Source organism: Psammomys obesus, unplaced genomic scaffold, assembly GCF_907164565.1.
Source record: "Psammomys obesus unplaced genomic scaffold, mPsaObe1.curated_primary_1811, whole genome shotgun sequence".
Classification (NCBI taxonomy): Eukaryota; Metazoa; Chordata; class Mammalia; order Rodentia; family Muridae; genus Psammomys; species Psammomys obesus.
In genome coordinates this window covers 8,706,691-8,726,328 of record NW_026596152.1, presented here as the reverse complement: position 1 = coordinate 8,726,328, position 19,638 = coordinate 8,706,691, and the positions used below count along the sequence as shown (strand labels likewise).

The following is a 19,638-nucleotide window of genomic DNA, read 5'->3' as shown; positions in this document are numbered from 1 at the left end:
GAGACAGAAAGACCAGCAGGGGCTGTTGTGACACGCTGAGGATTCATAGAAGGATCTAGACAGAGAAGAGACGGCTGTGTTCAACTAGTTCGAGTACATAACGCCAGCATTAATCAAGTACGATATCTTAAGTATTGAGCAGGTAGGAAACTTCCCTGCCTCTTTCTACCCTCATTCATGCCTCCCTGTTACACACAACACAGGAAGCCTGCCTGTGTGGTGGGTATCTGTGACCCATTCCCACTTCCCCTGAATGTTTCTAGAAGGAAGTCCTCTATCACACACTGTCGCAGAAACCCACCCCCACCACATCAGGGCCACCATTCCCGGGGCCTTTGGCCATTGTTGTTTGCCATGTATGAAAGATCTTGACTATTCTCTGTTCTCAATACAACTTGAGCTTTTTTTTTATACCCTCTGCCCCAGAAAGCAGGGTTTCTCAGAAGAACCAAGAAGAGGTGTGGACTGCCTAGTCCCAGCCAAGCCACTCTGACCCTCAGCCCTTTAGGGAGCAGACAGGCCTGTACCGGTAAAGAGCCAAAGAACACAGAGGTGCTAGCCTTCACAGTGCCAACGGCAATATTTCCGAGTAGGAACTAGATACAAATTGTCAGAGCCAAAAGCAATGCTTCATTCACTCCTCGGTGTCACCTAAGACGTCTCTCCACAGCAAAGCCCTGTCTGTGTGCGCAACCCTGAAAGCATCTCTCGGTGGCTCTCAGCAGAACGGTTCCCTCCACCCTGGTCTCCCTGGTTCTGTCAGCCCCCCAAGGGGAAGAGGACAGCCCACCTTACCTGGTTGAGCAAGTATTTAACTTGTATCGTGTAAAGAAAGGCTGCCTGCGAGAGAACAAGAGGCCAGGGTTAGTTCAGCAGCCTGGCCACACATCGGGATGAGAGCTGGGGGCCGTGGCAGGCTTGCCCCACAGACACCCTGGCTGCCCTCTGCTCCACAGAGCCTCGTCTTAACCTGGGGCGAGCAGTGCGTGGTCCAGGGGCTTCACGCACCTTCTGTGTGAATGAACATGATCCAAGAAGTTCTAGTCCTGGGTTGAAGTGGTCTTATGGGTTCATGTGCTTAAGGTTGTGGTCCTCAGGTAGTCAGGCTTTTGGCGGGGGTGGGAGGGGGAGTGGGGGAACATTTGGAACATGGGGCCTTGTCTAATAGAGCCATGGTCTGTCTACATCTAGTCTGGCCTGACTACAGACCTGAACTCTTGCTTCCTGGTGGGCTGTTGATCAATAAACATGCTCCCTTGTGCTCCTGGGATCACTCATAGGAGTCAGTCACACCAGCATGGGACTGTGAGCTAAAAGTAAGTCCTTGTTTAAGTTGCTTCTCTTGGGTGTTTTGTCCCGGCAACAAAAGAGGTGCGCCCCCGCACCCTGTCTCATTCGCTGTACACTGCTGTCTTCCCATAGCCCAGCTATCGCCTTACTTGGTGGAATAACGAAAAGATGTGACAGTCAAGTGTTTTTATGGGATAGGGCCGAGGGTATAGCTCGGTGATGGAGTACGTAAGCCCTTAGCAAGCAAGGCACTGGGCCCCATCCCCAGAAATGTAAGGATAAAAATAAAGTAAAATAAAACATTTTATGATGAACGAAGAAGCACAATGCCACTTATGAGGGCAAAAGGCTTCCATCATGGCAGACTGTGTCCCTCCTATTCACCCACAAAAGCCTATTCCCACACACAGCTGGACTTAGAGGGTGGTTAAACCAAGATGGGGACTCGGGAGTGGGGCTCTACTCCAACAGGATTGGCTTGTTTACAAGAGACAGCTCCCTTCTGTGGGGACACAAGGGGAGCGCCTGCAAGCCCAGGACGGAGGCCACAGGGAGACCCCGGAGGCCCGCACAGTGATCTTGGGCTTCCGGCCTTACTTTTTGCCGTGGAAGCCACCGGCCTGAGGCAGTCCCAGCAAACACCCGGCCCCTCCATCCAACTGAATAAACTTAGGTTTGGCTGTTCACTGACCGCCTACAACTTGTTATTAAACGTTAACGCACAACTTCAATGTGACCACACACAACCGTGTAAAGGTCAGCGATGCTCTGAGAGGTTCCGCCATGGGTAAGACTTTACCCCTTAAAAGAAACGTTCTGGGTTCTCCTGCTGGATGCCCCGAGCGCGCTCCAGGTACAAGAAGTCAAGGCAAACGACCCCAGTCTAGAGTTTCTTTGGTTCTTTGAGAGATAAATGCTGCTGTGTCCTTAAGGATCATAATTAAAACACACTTCTGTGATGAGCCGATGTCACGTGCGAGAATTAGGTCAGTGAGCTCATGACATCCCGGCCACTTTTCACCCAAGGACCCAAGAATGGAGTCTCTGACCCCTCTGAAGACTCACGGGAAGCGCTGGGATGAAGATCATGACATAGGTCTGGGTGAGCCTATACAATAGAAAATAGTGACAATGATGACAGAGGCTGCCTCTCCCAGGAAGAGTCAGAATGAAACAGTGGACGCTGCTAGTGCATTCTTGGTTGCTCCTAAATAAATGGACTTTGGTGGAGCAAACGCAAAACTATACAGAGCCCACTGTCTTGCCAGGACCACCTTCCAGGGATTCTGAGCCTCACGCTGCAGCTGGACAGTCCCTGGCTACGGGAGGTGCCCAGGGCACTACAGGCTATTTCTCAGCCTTCCTGGTTCCCAAGCCCCTCTACCCAATAAGATATCCAGGCATATTGTCAGGTACCTATGGGTTCCAAGCTACTGGCATGGGGCAAGTACTTTTCAAAGATCTTAATCAGTTAAGGAAGTGGGTCTTAAACTTGGTAGCTCTCTCTCAATAAAGATTTGAAAGTTATTCGTGCCCCCGGGCCTCACCTCTACCGGTTAAGAGTCTGGGGGTGTGGAAACTAGAGGCCTACTACATAAGTAGGTCTAGTAACAACTGTAGGTAAGAAATCACTAAGCATTAACAGTCCACAGACTGACATCCCAATGGGAAAGTATTTGTGAATGCGATTCCACTCAAAACTCTCAACCAGGAAGCCAGTAACGAGAGGGAATCCAGGTCTCATAAGCCAGATACAGAAGGTATCAATGCCTGGGAAGGGTCAGCCAAGATCAGCTTAAGCTCATCTTGGTGTGAGAGCCTGGCCTCTGTCACCAGAAGGCTGAGGATGGATGGATGGATGGATGGATGGATGGATGGATGGATGGATGGATGGATGATCTTTCTGCCTTAATGGATGCCCTGCCTTTTGCCTTGCCTTACCTGGATACATCCGGGTCCTGCCTGAAGAGCAGCAGAATTTGCTCAGTGTTGATGAAGATTGCCCAGCAGGGGAAGCAGCAAAGGAGCAGGATGAGTGTCCCTTTCTGTAGGATAACCCCGACGTGCTTCAAGTTCTGGCTCCCGTATGTCTGGCGAGCACAGGCAAACAAACCCATCAGACAAAAGCAGCCCATCCTGGCTGTCCCTCAGAAGCCTGCAATATGTCTCATAGGGAAGCAGGTGGCTTGGCCATTCTCTCTAGGGAAAGATGGTGTGGCTGACTGAGAGTTGGCTTGCTGCACTGCCCAGCACCACAGAAGTACACTACCATGGCTAGCCCAGGCTAGGACCCAAGCAGCAAGGCCAAGTTAAAGGTCTCCCGTGGTTCTAGTATACTGTCAGTTTGCATGGTCTGGAAGCCTGTTAGAAATGCAGATTTGGAGGCCTGATTCCAAACCTGCTAGAGCAGGAACTGGGCCAAGGGCTGGTCTTGTGGGGCACCAGCGCCTACCAACTCACAGAAGCCAGAAGGTGGCTATGTCTGTCAGCTCTCTGTCCAGTAACATCTCTGTGGGAGCTTCAGACCAGCTCTAGAGGGAAACACATACCAAGTACCAACGGCTCTGCTTAAAGCTCTGCTTAAAGGGCTCAACTTTCCAACTCCAAGCTGGTACACAGAAAGGCACACGTGGTAGAAACCAACCTTGAAGTTTTATTTTGGATCATCCCCCAAACTAGTGATATAAGATGGGATCCTCTCATTCAATGCTGGGCAGCCCAGGAGTCTCAGCTCTCATTAACTATGGATCATGGGGGACCAAGCCCTGAGGGGACCAAGCTATGCTCCATGCTGCTGAGCCAGGGTGTTCCCGAGGAGAGGGAGAATCTATGGCTGGCAAAGGCTGCCAGGGGCTTGTGGCTGAGCTTCTCATCTGAGGGTGCACACGGCCCCCCTCTTGTGGTGAGATCCTCCATCTACGTACACCAAAGATGTCTGGGTCACCGAGAATTCGATCCCTTCCATTTACCTGGGAGATGAGGGTGTCACAAGCAGAGGACAGGCCGTGTCCCACTGAAATGCCGGTGACATTGATAACCTGGAAGTGAACAGTTAAAGGTTCGTGCAGGTCAGAATCACAGTGTGACCGAACCCCCCCTAGACAACCTGCTCAGACCACTTGGGGCAGCTAGAATGATACCCAAGAGCTCAGCAAGGGATACTCAAAACCCAGGCCACAGGTAACAGCACAGCCTTGCTGAAGTCTTGGCTGCCTTGCTCTCTAACTTCAGAGCAACTCCTAAATAAACACAGGGTGACCCAGCAGCAGTTTTGGGGTGACCTTGAGACTAAGGGCCAGTTAAGCATCTCTCATCCCAAAACTCTACAATCCAAAATGTTCAGAAATCCGAGACTTTAGCACTAATAGGACAAAATGCAGCACCACAGATTTCGGAGCAGTTTGGATTTGGGAGTTTCAGGTTAGAAATGTTCAGCTGGTTAAAGTGCACAAATATTGTGAAATGCACAGAGGAACTCGAGACATTCCCATGCTAGGTTTCAAATAAAGGTTTCGCCAGTGTGGCCTGGGTCAAGCCCCTGGATCACAGGAAGGATGCAGAAGCAAACAGTCAAGGCTGGTGCCCGCTGGAGACTTTTCGGGCACACTTGCCTTCGCTGGAATCGGGAAGTAGCTTCGTTGGGCTCTCATACCGCCACCTCCCTGAATCTGTAGCAGGGTTCATGAGGACAGCAGCTGAGCCCAGCCTGCTGAAAGGGCTGGCTTGTCCCAAGCCCTCAGTCACTAGAAACCTGCCTGAGGCTTAACTGGGTGAACTTCCATAGTGCCTCAGATTTTTAAATAAGGAACTGGGGTGTTGCTCAGTGGTAGAGGGTTTGCCTAGAGACCAGGCAAGTAGGGACAGGGCAGGACACGTGGGGATAAGGAGAACAGGAATACACCCTGCAAAGAGCCAGGGTCCAAGTCTAAAAACACACATGACTAAGCCAAATAAGTTGATAGGGGCTCTAGCCCTTAATGGCCAGTTAGCAATCCCTGGCAGAGACCAGTGGCCTATCTCCTTGACTTTGGGGACTGTGTCTCTGACAAAGAGAAAATTTGGGGATCCTCCCAGTTTCACATTTGGAGTCTTGTTTGGATCTAGACCCTACCCTCCCATTCCATTCTGGATTAGGACTTCCATTTGGATGGAAAATGCTAGAAATGGGTAATGTGGCATCTCCCGAGCACAGCAAACTTCAGGGCATCTATACAATTCCCTTTTTCCCATACTCAAAACCCAAGCTCCCGGGACCATTTACCAGATGATACGGTAACTGAGATAATACCTTCCAAAGAGAGGCTCATTCAACTCACTAGGCCTGGCAATCTGCAAGATCACCCCAAAGAAGGATCATTCCTAAGGCTGCAGCCCCATTGGCACCCTGGATTTAGCCCAGCGGAACTCATTTCAGGCTCCAGACCTCTAGCACCACAAGGACACACACAGCACTGGCCTGTGGTCATTTGTCACAGCAGCAGGTGGCACAGACAGACAGATTTACACGCCTTCGCTGAAAGCCTCCTACGTACTGCAATTGCCAGCGTGACTGCATCCAGCTCCAGCTTGCCCAGGTGGCCACAGAACACCGAGCTGATGAAGCTGATCAGGAACGTCATCAGCTGGGCCAAGAACTGGAAAGAGAGGAGAGAAGGGGTCACCAGAGCGTACAAGAAAACATGGTGTTTCCCATCCAGTTCCCCAGGGAAAGAAACCTGGACGCCGTTGACCCACCTGAAGGGATGTGTGATTTCTATATAGCATGCAATGTGTGTGCTCGCCGGTATTAGGTTCAGCTTGACACGGGATAGAATCATTTGGGAAGAGCAAACTACTCTATCGGGAAAAGGCCCCCACCAGGTTGGTCAGTGGGGAATTTTCCTGATTGATGTGGGAGGAGCCCCAGCTCACTCTGGGCTGTGCCACCTCTGGCCTGGTGGTCCTCGGTGTTATAACAAAGCAGGTTGTGCAAGCCATAAGAGCAGTCCTCCATGGTCTCTGCTTCAGTCTCTGCCTCCAGGTTCTGCTTGAGCTCTTGCCCTGACTTCCATCAATGATGGACGGTGACGTGGAAGTATAAGCAGAAATAAGCCCTTTCCTGCACAAGTTGTTTATGATCACAGAGGCAAATAACTGACTGATAAGTTGGCACCAAGGAGTGGGCTGTTGCTGTAAAGAAGCTGACCATGTTTCCTGAAGGAATGTAAAAGGCCCTGGACTTCAGACTAATCACATGGACTCTTCCCCTCTGGAACCTGAAGCCAAAATAAACCCGTCTTCTGTAAATTGCATCGATTTTGGTGTTTTATCACAACAGGAGAGCAACTAACACAAGGACTAAGGCAAAAGTGAGATCACCCAGCTAGACAGCAGAGGACTATGGGAGTTCACATAAAAAGCTCCTCGTTTATTGAATTCCTCTGATTTCTATGATGGCTCTGCTATGAGGGAAAATACATCCTCAAATGCTAAGCCATTCTGCCTTACGTTCCAGGGACTACCATGCATTCCTCCACCGAGCTATGTCTCTGACACAAAAGCCCAGGAATCTGGGCTAAGTTCAGACAATTCGTGTGGGGTGCACTTTCAAAGGCCAGGCTGTGTAACGCCATCCCCTCACGAGGCCTGCTGTGGTTTTCCTGGGAGTATGCCAACAACTTTGCTCACTACCCAGGTTGGCAACTGAACACAGCCAGTTCCTGCTGGAGCAGAGATTTGCTGATGTCCCAGCTCTTGGCTGCAAGGTTTGGGGTGAGCACCTGGCCACAAGTGTAAGAGTCACCTGCAGATACTGAAAACGTCCCCTGATCTACCTCAGTGCATTGATTTTGGAGGTTTGTGGTGCTGGAGAGTCTGTATTTCTATACTTTCTCTGCCTCTGGGCCATGCAGAGATACATATGGCCAACAAACACACTTTGAGAATACCCAAGACCCTTTGGGGCTAATGCTGAGGAAGACATGTTGTTTCTAGACAAGGAATAGTTCTCCCACGTAGCTCAGTGGTTGCTGTGTGAACAGCAGTGAACTGAAGTGGCCACCGCTTAGACAGAGCCACACATATCACAGAAATTACCAGGCTGTGGGCAGGGTGCGGCTCATGGGGGGTCACGTACTTAGTGCACGAGAGACCCTGGTTCACCCCCCTTCATTCACATCCCCAGTTGGCAGACTGTCGGTGGTTCTCTCCTCCCTTTTTGCCCAGAAATATTGCTCTTCCCCCCCCCCCCCAATAGGCCACAATACAGAAACCTTGGAGCAAGACCCTTCCTGCCTTGTAACTTAAGATGGGAGAAGACGGGCTGTGCTTGGGCCTGGTGCTTGGAGGGAGAGCAAGTAACAACCTGCTCAGCAGAGTGTGTGGCTCAGGACTCAGGGGCTCAGGAAGGGTCCCATCATCCTCTCACCCGCAATGGCCTGAGAGCCCATCCTTAGCAACAACAGGTCAGCGCAGCACAGAGCCCAAGCCGTCATCTGGGACATTCTTCCTTGTACACTTGGGGACGCTCATCCCACAGTCACGTGACTCGACTCAGACCACAACAGTATCTTTGAAGTGCACAGTGCATCTGGGATCCCAGCCCTGTGGTCCCCAGTCTGAGTTCTCTCTGCCACCCCGCATTGGAAGCATAACACAGTCAGAAATGGTGTGGAGGATAAAATGACACAGCTGAGCACTTCTACTGAGAGCTGAGAAGGCACCAACCTCCCATGGGGGCCCCTGAGGTCACGAAGAGCAGGATAAAGGCCTGGCTTCTCGGCCTTCGCTTTGTGCCTGAGTCTTGCACTTGCAACTGGCTCCCTGCCTGCTCTACACACAGGCATGTTAATCACTTACAGAGTGCAGGCTAAGGGCTGGTAATAGCTTATCCGTCTATCTCATCGCCTTGAAGGATAAAGGCACAGAGATAAGGGTAATTAAGGCATCTTCCGTAATGCCCTGCTCCAGCCCCCAAGGCGTCTGAGAATGTCCAGTCAGGTTCTAATTCTTTTGTCATCTTGGATCTCAAGAACAACAGAGCGAACACCCATGAAGGATTACCTCTCAAGGGACAGTAATCACCCCCTAAAGGAAACTGAAGTACCCCCTCCCTGCATGCAGGAGTAATCATCTGTCATCTGACAGAACCTGCAGCTTGTCATTCACGCACACGATGTCATTCACACACATGGCACAGCCAGGACTGAAATGACAACCAGCCACTGGTAAAGCTGAGCTCAAAACTTCATGAAGAACTTGCCAGGCAGAGGAGAGGGACAGAGAACTTCTGAAGGCTGAGGCTCAGGCTCTGAAAGGAGGCTGGCTGGGTAGAAGGGTGGACGTAAGGTAGGGCATGATGGCTAAGCAGGGGCCAGACCACGGAAGTGAGTTCAGGGTTTGCTGCTTTGTCCCTGAAGGACCGAGGTTGATCCACAGGGAGCATTTCGGAAAGAACTCTGGAGAAGGTGAATGAGAAAGCACAAATCCTGCCAGCCTGTGAGATGGCTCCGCCAAGAAAGCCGATTGCTCCCAAGTGGAAGCACCGGAGTTTAATGCCTGAGACCTCCATGGTGAAGGACAGACAGAGCCTACACCTGGCAAGGTGCCTTCTGGTCTCCGCCAGCGTGCTGTGACACCACACACACACTCACACACACACTCAGTGAATAAGTAAGTATGTGGAAAGAGAAAGAAAGAGGGCAGATGCTCAGAGGGGGCTGGCTCGGCCACCCTGTTTCCCAGTAGAGCCTGGGAGGGCGGGGCAGAAGACCCGAAGCATGGCCCGAAACATTCCCTCTGGGAAGTGTATACAATCACAAGAGACTAAGCTGAATGGCACTCTTACAAAGCAGTCACGGGTCACCTGGCTGCTCCTACTAGGGACTACAGGGGAAATTCCTCAGGGATTCCCAAGTCTCCCTCTCTCTCTCTCTCTCTCTCTCTCTCTTGCTCTCTCTCTCCTGTTGGTCTAGATGGTTTGGTTTGGTTGGTTTTCCTTTCTTTCTTTCTTTCACGTTGGTGAGAAACCAATGGCCTGCTTGCTTGTATACATTCATGTTCCCATGCAGGAAAAGGAGCCGACATCCCCCTATCAGTCTAGGGCTGGGCAGGAGCTCCAGACACCGCTGCTGCTATTCTTCCTTTCCGAAGCAGGCGCTCGCTCTGGAGCCAGGGTAGCCTGGGACAGCACGCAGCTGGAGTCACCTCCTGCCCCCACCCCTTCTCCCAAGCACTGAGATTCCAGGCCATGGCTGCTACACCGCACCACACCTGGCTGCTAGAAAGCTTTCCCAGCAGCCACTCGGTGAGCCTAAGCTGAGGCAAAGCTAGCTGCTCTTCCCTTTGTGGAGAGGAGAGGAGAACAGCTCTGGTTCGCCGGCTGTCCGCTAACACACCTAGGAAGATCCGAGCAGGGAACGGAACTCCACGGCTGCAGTCTGCACACTGCTCACAGGGAGCCCTGTGAGCCCCTGTGCCCCTGGTGTTCCCAAAGCCGCTCTGCACCCTATGGGCGTGCCACCATATCCAAGAACAGGGTCGTCATTCCAAGGGGCCACCCAGGTCCGGGCTCAGGAGCCCCAAGCTGCTTGAACGTCTGCCTCTTGGCAGTATAATCACTCAGACACACATTGGCATTCTCTTCTGGCCAGAGAAGTGGCTTTCTCTCCCTGGAGGACTGAGAATCCCCAGACTGGAGGGGAACAGGAGTAAGAGTCTATGTGATGTGGGTCTGTGGTCTTTAAAACCCACATTGCTTCTCAGAGACAAAGTCGAAGGAGATCTAGCATACGCGTAAAACCAACCCCACTGATGAGAGCGCTTTCCCCTCACAGAGAGCCTCATTAAAAACTCAGGGTGTGAGCGCGGTGCTTGGCGGGAGAGGGGCTGGCTCAGGATGCCCTAGTGCCAAACTGCTTCTAGATTTCAAACCGTTTCGAAAAACCTAATTCCGAGGTGACCGTCCACCTTCCTGCTCCGTGCCTCAGCCCGGAGTTGATTCTACAGATGCGCGACCCCTCACGGCTTGCAAAGAAACCAAGTCTGCGCGTTTCTGCTTTCAGAAACCGCTGGCTGCAGGGCGCGCGCCGAGGCACCAGGCTCTGCGCACCGCTGCGGCCCTCCACCGGCTTCCCCGGCCCCCGACCCAGCCAGGTCAGAACCCAGCAACTCCGGTAACCCCTGGGGGCCGAGGCCACCGGACTCACCGCGGGACCCGCCAGGACCAACAGCGCCCGCAGCTCGGCCCGGAAGCCGGACAGCAGCAGGCGGCGCAGCCCGCGGCGCTCGGAGCCGGCGTCCGCGCCCCGCGGCCCGGGAGCGGGCTCCTCCGGGAGCTCCATGCGGCCTCCGCGCTGTCGGGGCGCGAACGCGGCGCGGGAACCCACGGGCCTGGCCTCCTCCAGTCCCCGCCCTCGGCTGCCTCCCCAAGCCCGCCCAGCGCTGGCCGAGTCTCGGTCCGGGCGACCTTGGACGCGCCCCTTGCCCCTGCGACCCCGAGGCCCGCGCGTCTCCCAAGTGCCAGCGCCCCGACGCGGGACGGAAGGGTTTGCAGAGGAAAGCACACCGGGCCAGCCACCTTCCAGCCCCCGTCGCCGCGGGGTGGCGGCGCATAGCGGTTCAGAAAGGTGCGGTGTGGAAGGACCGAGGCGGGATCCCACTCTGGCCAGCCAAATCGCGGTTCGGCCGTGGTCAGCCAAGGGTCGCATCTGGCTGTTTGTTTGGGTGTTGAAGGTCTCCGCCGTGCAGCTTGCGGTCAGCTCAACACACACTCTGTTACGGTTTGCACTTTACAACTTTCTTGATGTTGTTGTTCCATTAAAGAACCTAGCACCCCCCAGGAAAGAAAAACAAGCCACATTTTTCCAAGCAGCACACAAGTGTTCGCTGGTCTTGGATAATCACCAGCCCGGAGAGACAGGACACTCTGTGGCAGGAATATGCTGGTTCGAGGGACCCCTGCTGCCGGGAGAACACAGGCTTGTCTCCAGGGTCTCCCTCTCCTCATCTGTAAACTCGCCCACTCCCAGCCCAGCACAGCGTTGCCTCACGGGTGTTAGGGCCAAGTCAAAGGTGATTCTGTAAGAGGCTCAAGTCCCTTCTGTGGCAAGTGATCCTGACTCACAAGTGTTTTAGCTGCCTGTTCGTTCCATGTTGCTGTGACAACACCGTTGAGGGCCGTGCAGGGGGGACGTGCAGCAAAACAGCTTTAGAACTCCCGGAATTCGGCCCACCGGTTAGCGTAACACCCACGTGGGTGTGCCCCGGGACGCAGAGCCTGTCCTGAGGACTCCCTGCTGCTGTGGAGTGTCGCTCTGTGCTCGCCACATCCCTCGCCATACACGAGTTGTACGAAGACCCTAAGAGGGGCTTCCAGCCCCTCACTGCGCAGCATCACTGGCCCTCAACAGTAACAACGCCTGACCTCCTCCAGGCAATTGCTGCTGGAGCAGATTAATGATTCAACCACCAACCTTGAAAAGAACTCAGAGCGGGGATTGTCAGCCATGACCACCACCCTTAGAAAGAATTTGGAAAAAGAGATTGTCAGTGAGGTTAGGCTAGGATGTTCTTGTCGGTGGCTCTGATGTAGAAAATCTTAGAAAACAATTTAAAGTTCAGGAGAGTACACTCTTAATAGTTGGGCTGGGCATCTTTGAGGTTAGGGAGCAAGAACAAGACCCCAAGTAGCACTAGCTGACAGGACTCTCTCGCTGAAGCTGAGCTGGTAATCACAACTAATTTCTTACACCAATTTTTGCCCTCAGCTTCCTAATATGACTTAATAAAAATTGTTAATGAGTAGGTGTGCATCTTGAGGATTTAAAGTAGAAATGACTGGTTGTTTTTTTTTTTTTTCTTTTTTTATAAAAGTTTAGATTTGTGATTCTTTTAAGAGTTTTATAAGATTACCTTTTTTTTCCCACACAGGATTTCTCTGTGTAGCCTTAGCCGCCCTGGACTCACTTTGTAGACCAGGCTGGCCTCCAACTCACAGAGATCCACCTGCGCCTGCCTCCCAGATCACTGAGATTACATGGGTGTGCCATCGGCTCAGCAAGATTACTTTTTAAGATAATTGATTCTTTCTTTATAACCACAAATTACAGTCTGCCAGAAAAAAAAAAAAAAAAAACTGGGCTGAAAAAAATTACCTTGCCTGCTTACACTTTGTTAATCTTACAAATTACTTAGTTACAAATGTATATGGGTTCTTGTCAATAATTTGTTTTTCACATTTATTTTTCACCCATAATACTTAAAACATTTAATCACGTGAGTGCACTAAGGAAAGTGGTTTGTTTGTTTGTTTGTTTGTTTGTTCTTCTATATATACTCATTGTAATCCTTCACTCAAAAAAAAGAAAATAGAATGTAGCCACATTGTGACTTTTGTACTGCTTGAAACACTTTGCTGGGATATATAAGCTGTGGGGGAAAAAAGTTGTTGGAGCTCACTCTTTGGAGTTTGTTTCATCCACTCAGTGTGTGAGTGTGTGTGTGAAATTGTTGGAACTTGCTCCTTGGAGCTTGTCTTGCTTCATCCACTAAGTATCTGTCCCCACCCCTTTCTTTCTTTTTCTTTGCCGGCTACAAGTAGTTCTGGCCAAGAGAGTCAAGCTTTGTACCCTCAGATAAAAGTCTGCTGAATGATCAGTCACAGACTCTACACACACTGCCTCAGTCTATCCTGACCTCTCGAAGCAGGTCTTCGACACAAAATATCCCAAAAGCAACTTAAAAGGAAGGCCCATGGCCTCAGAGGCTCCATCCATGTCCAAGGAAGAATGTAGAGGAACATTCCTTGCCTTGTGACAGCCAAGATGCAAAGAAACAAAATGCTCTTCAACAATGTGCTGGGCAGTTTTCTAGCCTAGTCTCCAACACCTTCCAAAATGAGGCCACCAGGTGGAGACCAAGACTTAAGCATAAGGGCCTGTGAGAGACATTTCATGCCCAAACCATGCAGTAACCAGATAACAAGGAAGTCTGGGGTTAGGATTTGGGGTTTGGTTTTTAGCATTGGGGTTCGAACTCGTGTCCAGTCTCGCACATGCTGAGCAAAAGCCCTACCACTGAGCTACAGCCATGGGGAATCTAAGGGCTGGCGCAGAATATTTGCCTAGTCTATGTGGGCTCCTGGGTTCCAGCACCATGAAGAGGACGGTCTCAGTCAGTGTTCACTTGCTGTGAAGAGACACCAGGACCCTGGCAACTCTTATAAAGAAAAGCATTGAACTGGGACTTGCTTACACTTTCAGAGGTTTAGTCCGTTGGCATCCTGGTGGGGAGCATGGTGGCGCACAGGCAGACGTGGTGCTGGAGAAGTAGCCAGCTCTACATCCAGATCTGCAGGCAGCAGGAAGAGAGACTTGACGAGACTCTCTCTGAAGCTAGGCTGCTGATGAGATGATTGATTCTTGTACTCATTTTTGCCCTTAGCTTTCTAATCCGATTTAATTAAACTAATAAAAATTGTTCATGAATACATGTGTGTACCTTGAGGATGTAAGGCAGAAATGGCTACCTGGTTTTTTGTTTGTTTGTTTGTTTGTTTGTTTGCTGTATGAAAGTTTAGACCTGGCTTGGGCTTTTAAAACCTCAAAGCGCACCCCCAGTGACACACCTCCCAATCCTTCTCAAGTAGTGCCACTCGCAGATGACTAAGCATTCAGTTATATGAACCTATGGGAGCCATTACTGTTCAAACCACCACATAAACAAACAGACAAACAAGACCATTAGTGTTTAGGTTTTTGTTGTTGTTTTTTTTTCCTGCTCTTTCACACTATCTGCGATTCTCCTCTTGGTCCAGAGAAAGGCCATCTCCGCTCTCATCCTCGAATTCTATAGGTCAGCTACTAAGACCCTTCTCCCTTCTCTTCTGACTTCGTCATACAAAACAAGAGAGATGAAGGGTTTGGCCCTCCTTAGATTCCTTGCCTGCTTTCAGAACAATTACCCAGTCCAGATAATTGGGGTCTTGTGTCTTCTTCTCAACGACACGCCAAGCTCTGAACCAAAGGGTTGGATAATATCCTGGGCTAGGATCCCCCCACTAGGATTGCATGTGGGGAGCAGAGAAGCAGCTTCTCAGAATGGGAGTCTCCACAACCAGAAGCCCAGGCTGGACACTAAGACCCCCACCCCAGCCCCATCTGATCAATGTCCTACTGCACAGTCCCTGACAGTGAACTTCTGTGACTGCGTCTTGATCTTTAGTCTGTAGGGGTGTCCTCTTGCTCTGTGAGCATTGGTGTGTGACATGAGTCTTCTCGGGCACAGATCCAGGGGCTGGTGGAACTTTCCGAGTTTGGTTAATGATGATGAGAGCGTGGCAGCTCATTTCCAGACGGCGCTGATCCTGGAGCCTCCCTGCCTGTTATTTTGGTGCTATGCGGCTGGGCGAGTGCCACCTTTGGGCTGCCCGGCTGCTTTAGCAGCTCCTTCTCATAGCAAAGGTCAGAGCTTTAAACATGATCACCCTGGATGACCCTAAGGGAAACAGACGCTGCTGTTCTCTAGGGGTCTCCCAGAAATCCTAACCGATGTAATGACGCCGTGAAGCACAAGTGTGATGCGTAAACCCTGGGAAAGGAGAGACAAAACCATTGCTTGCACTTACATTCAAGACAATCCAAAGAAATCAAGTGGGCTAAAGCTGATGAATCCAGGGATACGAAAGGGATCTGGCGCCATAGCTCCATGGACAATGCTTGCTTAGTATGTGGGAGTTCATTAGTTCCATCCTCAGCATTAGAAAAAAAAAAAAAAGAGAATTAGTAAGAAGATGGTTTAATAAAGTTTTATGTGCAAGTCTTTATGTTGATAATAACATTTACCAAAAAAAAAAAATTAAAGAAATATCTTACACAACAGCAGCTGATAAAATAAATCTCTTAACCTTTATTTCTAATTGTGACCAGGGCCCTGCTCTACAGTACAAAAAGGGGAGATGACAAGTGCACAGCAGAGAAATCTGACAAACATGGCGTCAGCTGAAGAAGATGAAGGGTGTCCTCAGGAGCAGGGCAGCACACTCCTGCCTTGGTTTCCTAGGGCTTCCCCAGGTTTGGAAGCTTCTAGCAACAGAATTTTTTTTTTTTTTTTTTTTTGCTTTTACACTTCAGGCAGAAAATTCTAAAGCAAGGGAGTTGGCAGAGCCAGTTCCTTCTTGGGGACGCAGAGGAAACCGAGGCACACACCTCTGCTGGCTTCCCGTAACTTCCCAAAATCCTTGCAGCCCTTGAGCTATGACCGAAGGTGAAATACACCCCCTGGGCTCAGGTTCTGCATTTTAAAAATAATCTCATCTTTAAAGCTTTATTTTATTCCATGTATGTGAGTGTTTTGTCTGTATGCATATATGTGAACCATGTGTGTGCAATTCCTAAAGAGGTCAGAAGAGGGCATCCAAGTGCCTGGAACTAGAGTAACAGATGGTTGTGAGCTGCTGGGTGGATGCTGGGAACCAACCCCTGGTCCTCTGCAGAGTAGCCAGGGCTCTTAACCCCTGAGACACCTCTCCAGCCTGTGTTCTAAGCTCTTGGTCACCAGGTAGGGATGCTCTCTGGGGAGGTTTTAGAGGCTTTAGAAGGTAAAGGAAGTAGGTGGCTAGGGGTTTTATTATCTCTAGCTACTTACTGCCTCACTCTGCTTCTTCGTGAATTGTGAAGCTCTCGTCTACTATACACAGCCATCACCACAATGTCCTACCTAAGTACCTGTAACCAAGCAAGTGCAGACTAAACCCTCTGGATCTGCAAGCTGTTGTAGTAAATTAAAAAAAAAAAGTGTTGGTCTATATAAGGTTTATTATTAGCCCTAAGATTATCAGAGCAGTATTTATCTAACCTGCTATCACAAATAATAAGCTATAGACACCTGTCAGATTTTATAATTGCCTTATTCACCCAGGGCCAGGCAGATATCCCTACCTACACTGTCTGAATAACTCACCATCCATCTCCCAGCCCCCATCCAATGCCATCCACTACAATCATTTCTATCTGGACTACCTTCCATCCATAATCCCATGGTACTTGCTTGTATTCTTCATCTGGGCCTTTTCACGCCATTACTGGAGTCCTTCCTCCTTGCCCAAGTGGTTCCTTCTCCACCATCCTGGCATCCTCCTTCCTCCGCTCTTCCTGTCCATCTGTTTCCTGGTGATTCTCTTGAACCCAAGTCTGAGAACCTTAGCCACGCCTACCCTATTCTGCCCTGCCCAGGCTGTTTAATCAACCAATCAAATCTAATGACTTAGGCAGGTTTATACAACAAGCATAGGTTTAACCAGATCTTGAGGGCCAGCATCAGAACAACTTCCAACAGCAAGCCAAAGCAAATTCTCTTCCTCTTAAAATTTTTTCCCTTGGTACTTTAGTGTCAGTGATGGAAAAAGTAATGGATTCACCTTGTTTTGTGAAACACGGTTCTGACCACCACCTCTGCAATCACAGCTGTCCCCCGGGGGCCTGTCTGCATGACTCTATTTCCTCTTCATATAAGGACACAAGTCATGGAATCAAAGCCCCTCTCAACACATATGACTTGGTCTTGAGTTTATTGCACCTACAAAGACTCTACTTCCAAATAGGAATATGCCCCAAGGTTCCAGACATGAGTTTTAAGAGGACACAATTCAGATGACCTGTTGTGATAGAAATAGGACCTCACCACCACCATCATCCTGTAGAGCTGTGGCTACTCACTCATCAGAAAAAAAAAAAAAAAAAAAAAAAAAAAAAGCAGATGTCAATTAAGAACATACAAAAACCACTTAACATGAAGCCAGGAGTGGTGGCACACACCTTTAATCTCAATACTCAGGCAGAGGCAGGTGGATTGCTGTGAGTTTGAGGTCAGCCTGGTCTACAAGCAAGTCTAGGACAGCCAGGTCTACCCAGAGAAACCACCGTCTCAAAAAAATAAAAAAGTGGCACTTACCAGTATGTCTCAAGTGGCCAAAGTCATCAAACCTGAGGGCATTGTTAAAAACTGTCACAGACAAAGAGACCCCAAAGAAACAAGATGAAGATACACAGGGCAGCGTCTCTGGTGCAGTCCTGGGACAGGAAAAGGACATTAGTAAGAATTAGTTTTCACGGCTCCATAGCAACCCAACTCACAGAGGCAGAACACCATGCCCCTGGCATGGACGGCTTTAAAACACACACATACACCACACACAACTAGAAAATCCAACGTGTCTCAGCATAAAGCCAGCGCAGAACTCTGATATTTTTAGATTATTCTGAACAGGGTTGGGGGGGGGGGGGGGGGGGCGGGGGCGGTGCTTGTCACCTGTCACCTGCGTCATCCTCCATAGACTATTTCGGATGTTTTGTTTTTTGCCAGTTCTTCATCTCGTTTGGGATTAAAAGAACCGAGGCCAGCTGGAGGTTGGAATATGCGCCTGTGATTCTAGCACTCAGAAGCCCGTGGTAGGATGCTCAGGGCGTAGGAGCTTGAGCCCAGCATGGCCGGCAAAGTTCTTAAACGAGGTGAGTATAGTGGCTCATGCCTGTAATCCCAACACTTGGAAAGTTGCCACGAATTCTAGGCCTACCTGGGCTAAAAGAGTGAGGCTGTCTCAAAGAGCCAAAAGTAATTAAAATAGTTAAAATAAAACTTAAGGAGGAATTTCGTTTTTAAAGAATAGAAAGTTTTCTGTGTTCTGGCTAGTATGTCCCCCACACTAGTGTGTTGGGAGCTCTGGCCTCTGTGTGGTAGTCTTCACAAGACAGAACCTTAAAGAGGCAGGCCCCGTGCTGGCCAGCTGGCCATTGGAGAGTAACTCTCAGAATAAGTGCATGCAGTTCCCCCAGGAACCCTGTGAGTTCCTATGGGAGCAGGTTCTGCGTAGGGCAAGCCTGGCCCCCAATCCTGGCTGCCATCTTGCCATGTGACAGCTCACTCTAGCAAGCATTCTCATCCTGATGATGCTCGTAAAAAGCTCTCACCAGAGCTGAGCAGACACTGGTGCTGTGTTCTTGAATCTCATGAACTTTGAGTTAAATATGTCATTTGTTTGTTTGTTTGTTTGTTTGTTTTATATCCTCCAGCATCGAGGCTTTTGTTGTAGCAATAGATTGTGGAAGGTTCACTCCAACCTCTGTTCTGCCATCTCCTCTCCTTTTTCTGACTTTGACCCTTCTGCCCTCATCTTAAGGGTCTTTGCAATTCTTTAGAGCGTGCTCCTCTGATTCCCCTTTCATTCCAGGAAATATGGTGGCTGCAACAGTTAATTCCTAAATACTCTTTTCACAGCAACTCATTGGTTTCAGCTAGTCGAGGTGATCTCACTTTCTTTATCAGGGCCTGTGTGAGACTTTAGGCATATCCCAGTTTTAACCACAAATATTTCTGGAACACCTTTCTTTGTTTCTAAGAAGGAATCGTGGATGAGAAGGGTTCTTTCTCCACCGTCGCCGGCTTTCTGCTATGCCGAGTTCTTCCATGACACCTACCAGACTCTGAGCCCAGGGATGAGGCTGATGTTGGGCAAAGTCAGGAGAATCACACACATGAAATGGAGAGAGACAGAGACAGGCCACTCAAGCAGATAAACTCCTAATCTTGGCAAGAAAGGGTAGATTTTTCCTTGACGCACACAAAAAGAGAGGCAGCTTTGCAGACTCAGAGCATTCATCTCGATCTACAGGTCCCAAAGTGTGGCACTCCGCTTCAGGAAGAGGAAAAAAAAAAAAAAAGCACTTTTCAGATAGAGTGATGTGGCCTGATGCTGACACAGAAACAGTGGAAACCAAACTGAGGCGCCCAGGAGATATCAGAATCCTGAGGCACACAAGCCAAACCCCTGTGCCTGATGTCCCCGCCCACCAGATATCCCAGCAGCCCACTCACACTCACGAACAGTAATACCTGCTTTCACAATTGTGTTCCTCTTGCTGTACTGGGGACAGATGGCTGAACCTCCCTTGTTGGCTTTTATCCTGCAAATTCCAGTAATAGGTGGGTGTGGCGGGCCACGGCTTTAGTGCCAGCCCTGGGAAAGCAAGAACAGGCAGCCTCTGTAAATTTGAAAGCAGCCCATTTCATATTGTGAATTACAGACCAGCCAGAGAAACAAACAGGACTCGAGCCATTAAAGCAGAACCACACTTGACTGAGGAACAGATCTCATCTACAAAGTAAAACAGAGATAGAGTCAGGGCAGACAAGGTGGGAAAACGGGAGCAGTGACAGCCACGCCAACTCCCTTCCAGAAATGCACTCAGGTGGCAACCAGTCAAACAGCCTGTGGGGCAGCTGCCCTAGAGAGGGAAAGAGAGAAAAAGAGAGGGAGAGAAGGGCTAGGGAGAGAAGGAGGAAAGAGAGGGAGAGAAGGAGGAAAGAGAGGGAGAG

The 19,638-nt window shown here is 50.0% G+C and overlaps 1 protein-coding gene across 1 annotated transcript in view; it reads right to left on the bottom strand.

Annotated features, from left to right (window-relative positions):
* Positions 1 to 10,617, bottom strand: part of Slc47a1 (solute carrier family 47 member 1) — a 32,314-nt gene extending 21,697 nt beyond the window's left edge. Inside the window, exons 1-6 of the mRNA XM_055594110.1 lie at positions 10,476 to 10,617; positions 5,823 to 5,924; positions 4,260 to 4,328; positions 3,232 to 3,380; positions 2,356 to 2,398; positions 796 to 840 (exon numbers count right to left, since the gene is read on the bottom strand). Of these exons, the coding sequence (XP_055450085.1) occupies positions 796 to 840; positions 2,356 to 2,398; positions 3,232 to 3,380; positions 4,260 to 4,328; positions 5,823 to 5,924; positions 10,476 to 10,610 (543 nt within the window). The 5' untranslated portion in view covers positions 10,611 to 10,617. The remainder of the gene's footprint in view (positions 1 to 795; positions 841 to 2,355; positions 2,399 to 3,231; positions 3,381 to 4,259; positions 4,329 to 5,822; positions 5,925 to 10,475) is intronic.
* Between the last annotated feature and the right edge of the window lie 9,021 nt (positions 10,618 to 19,638).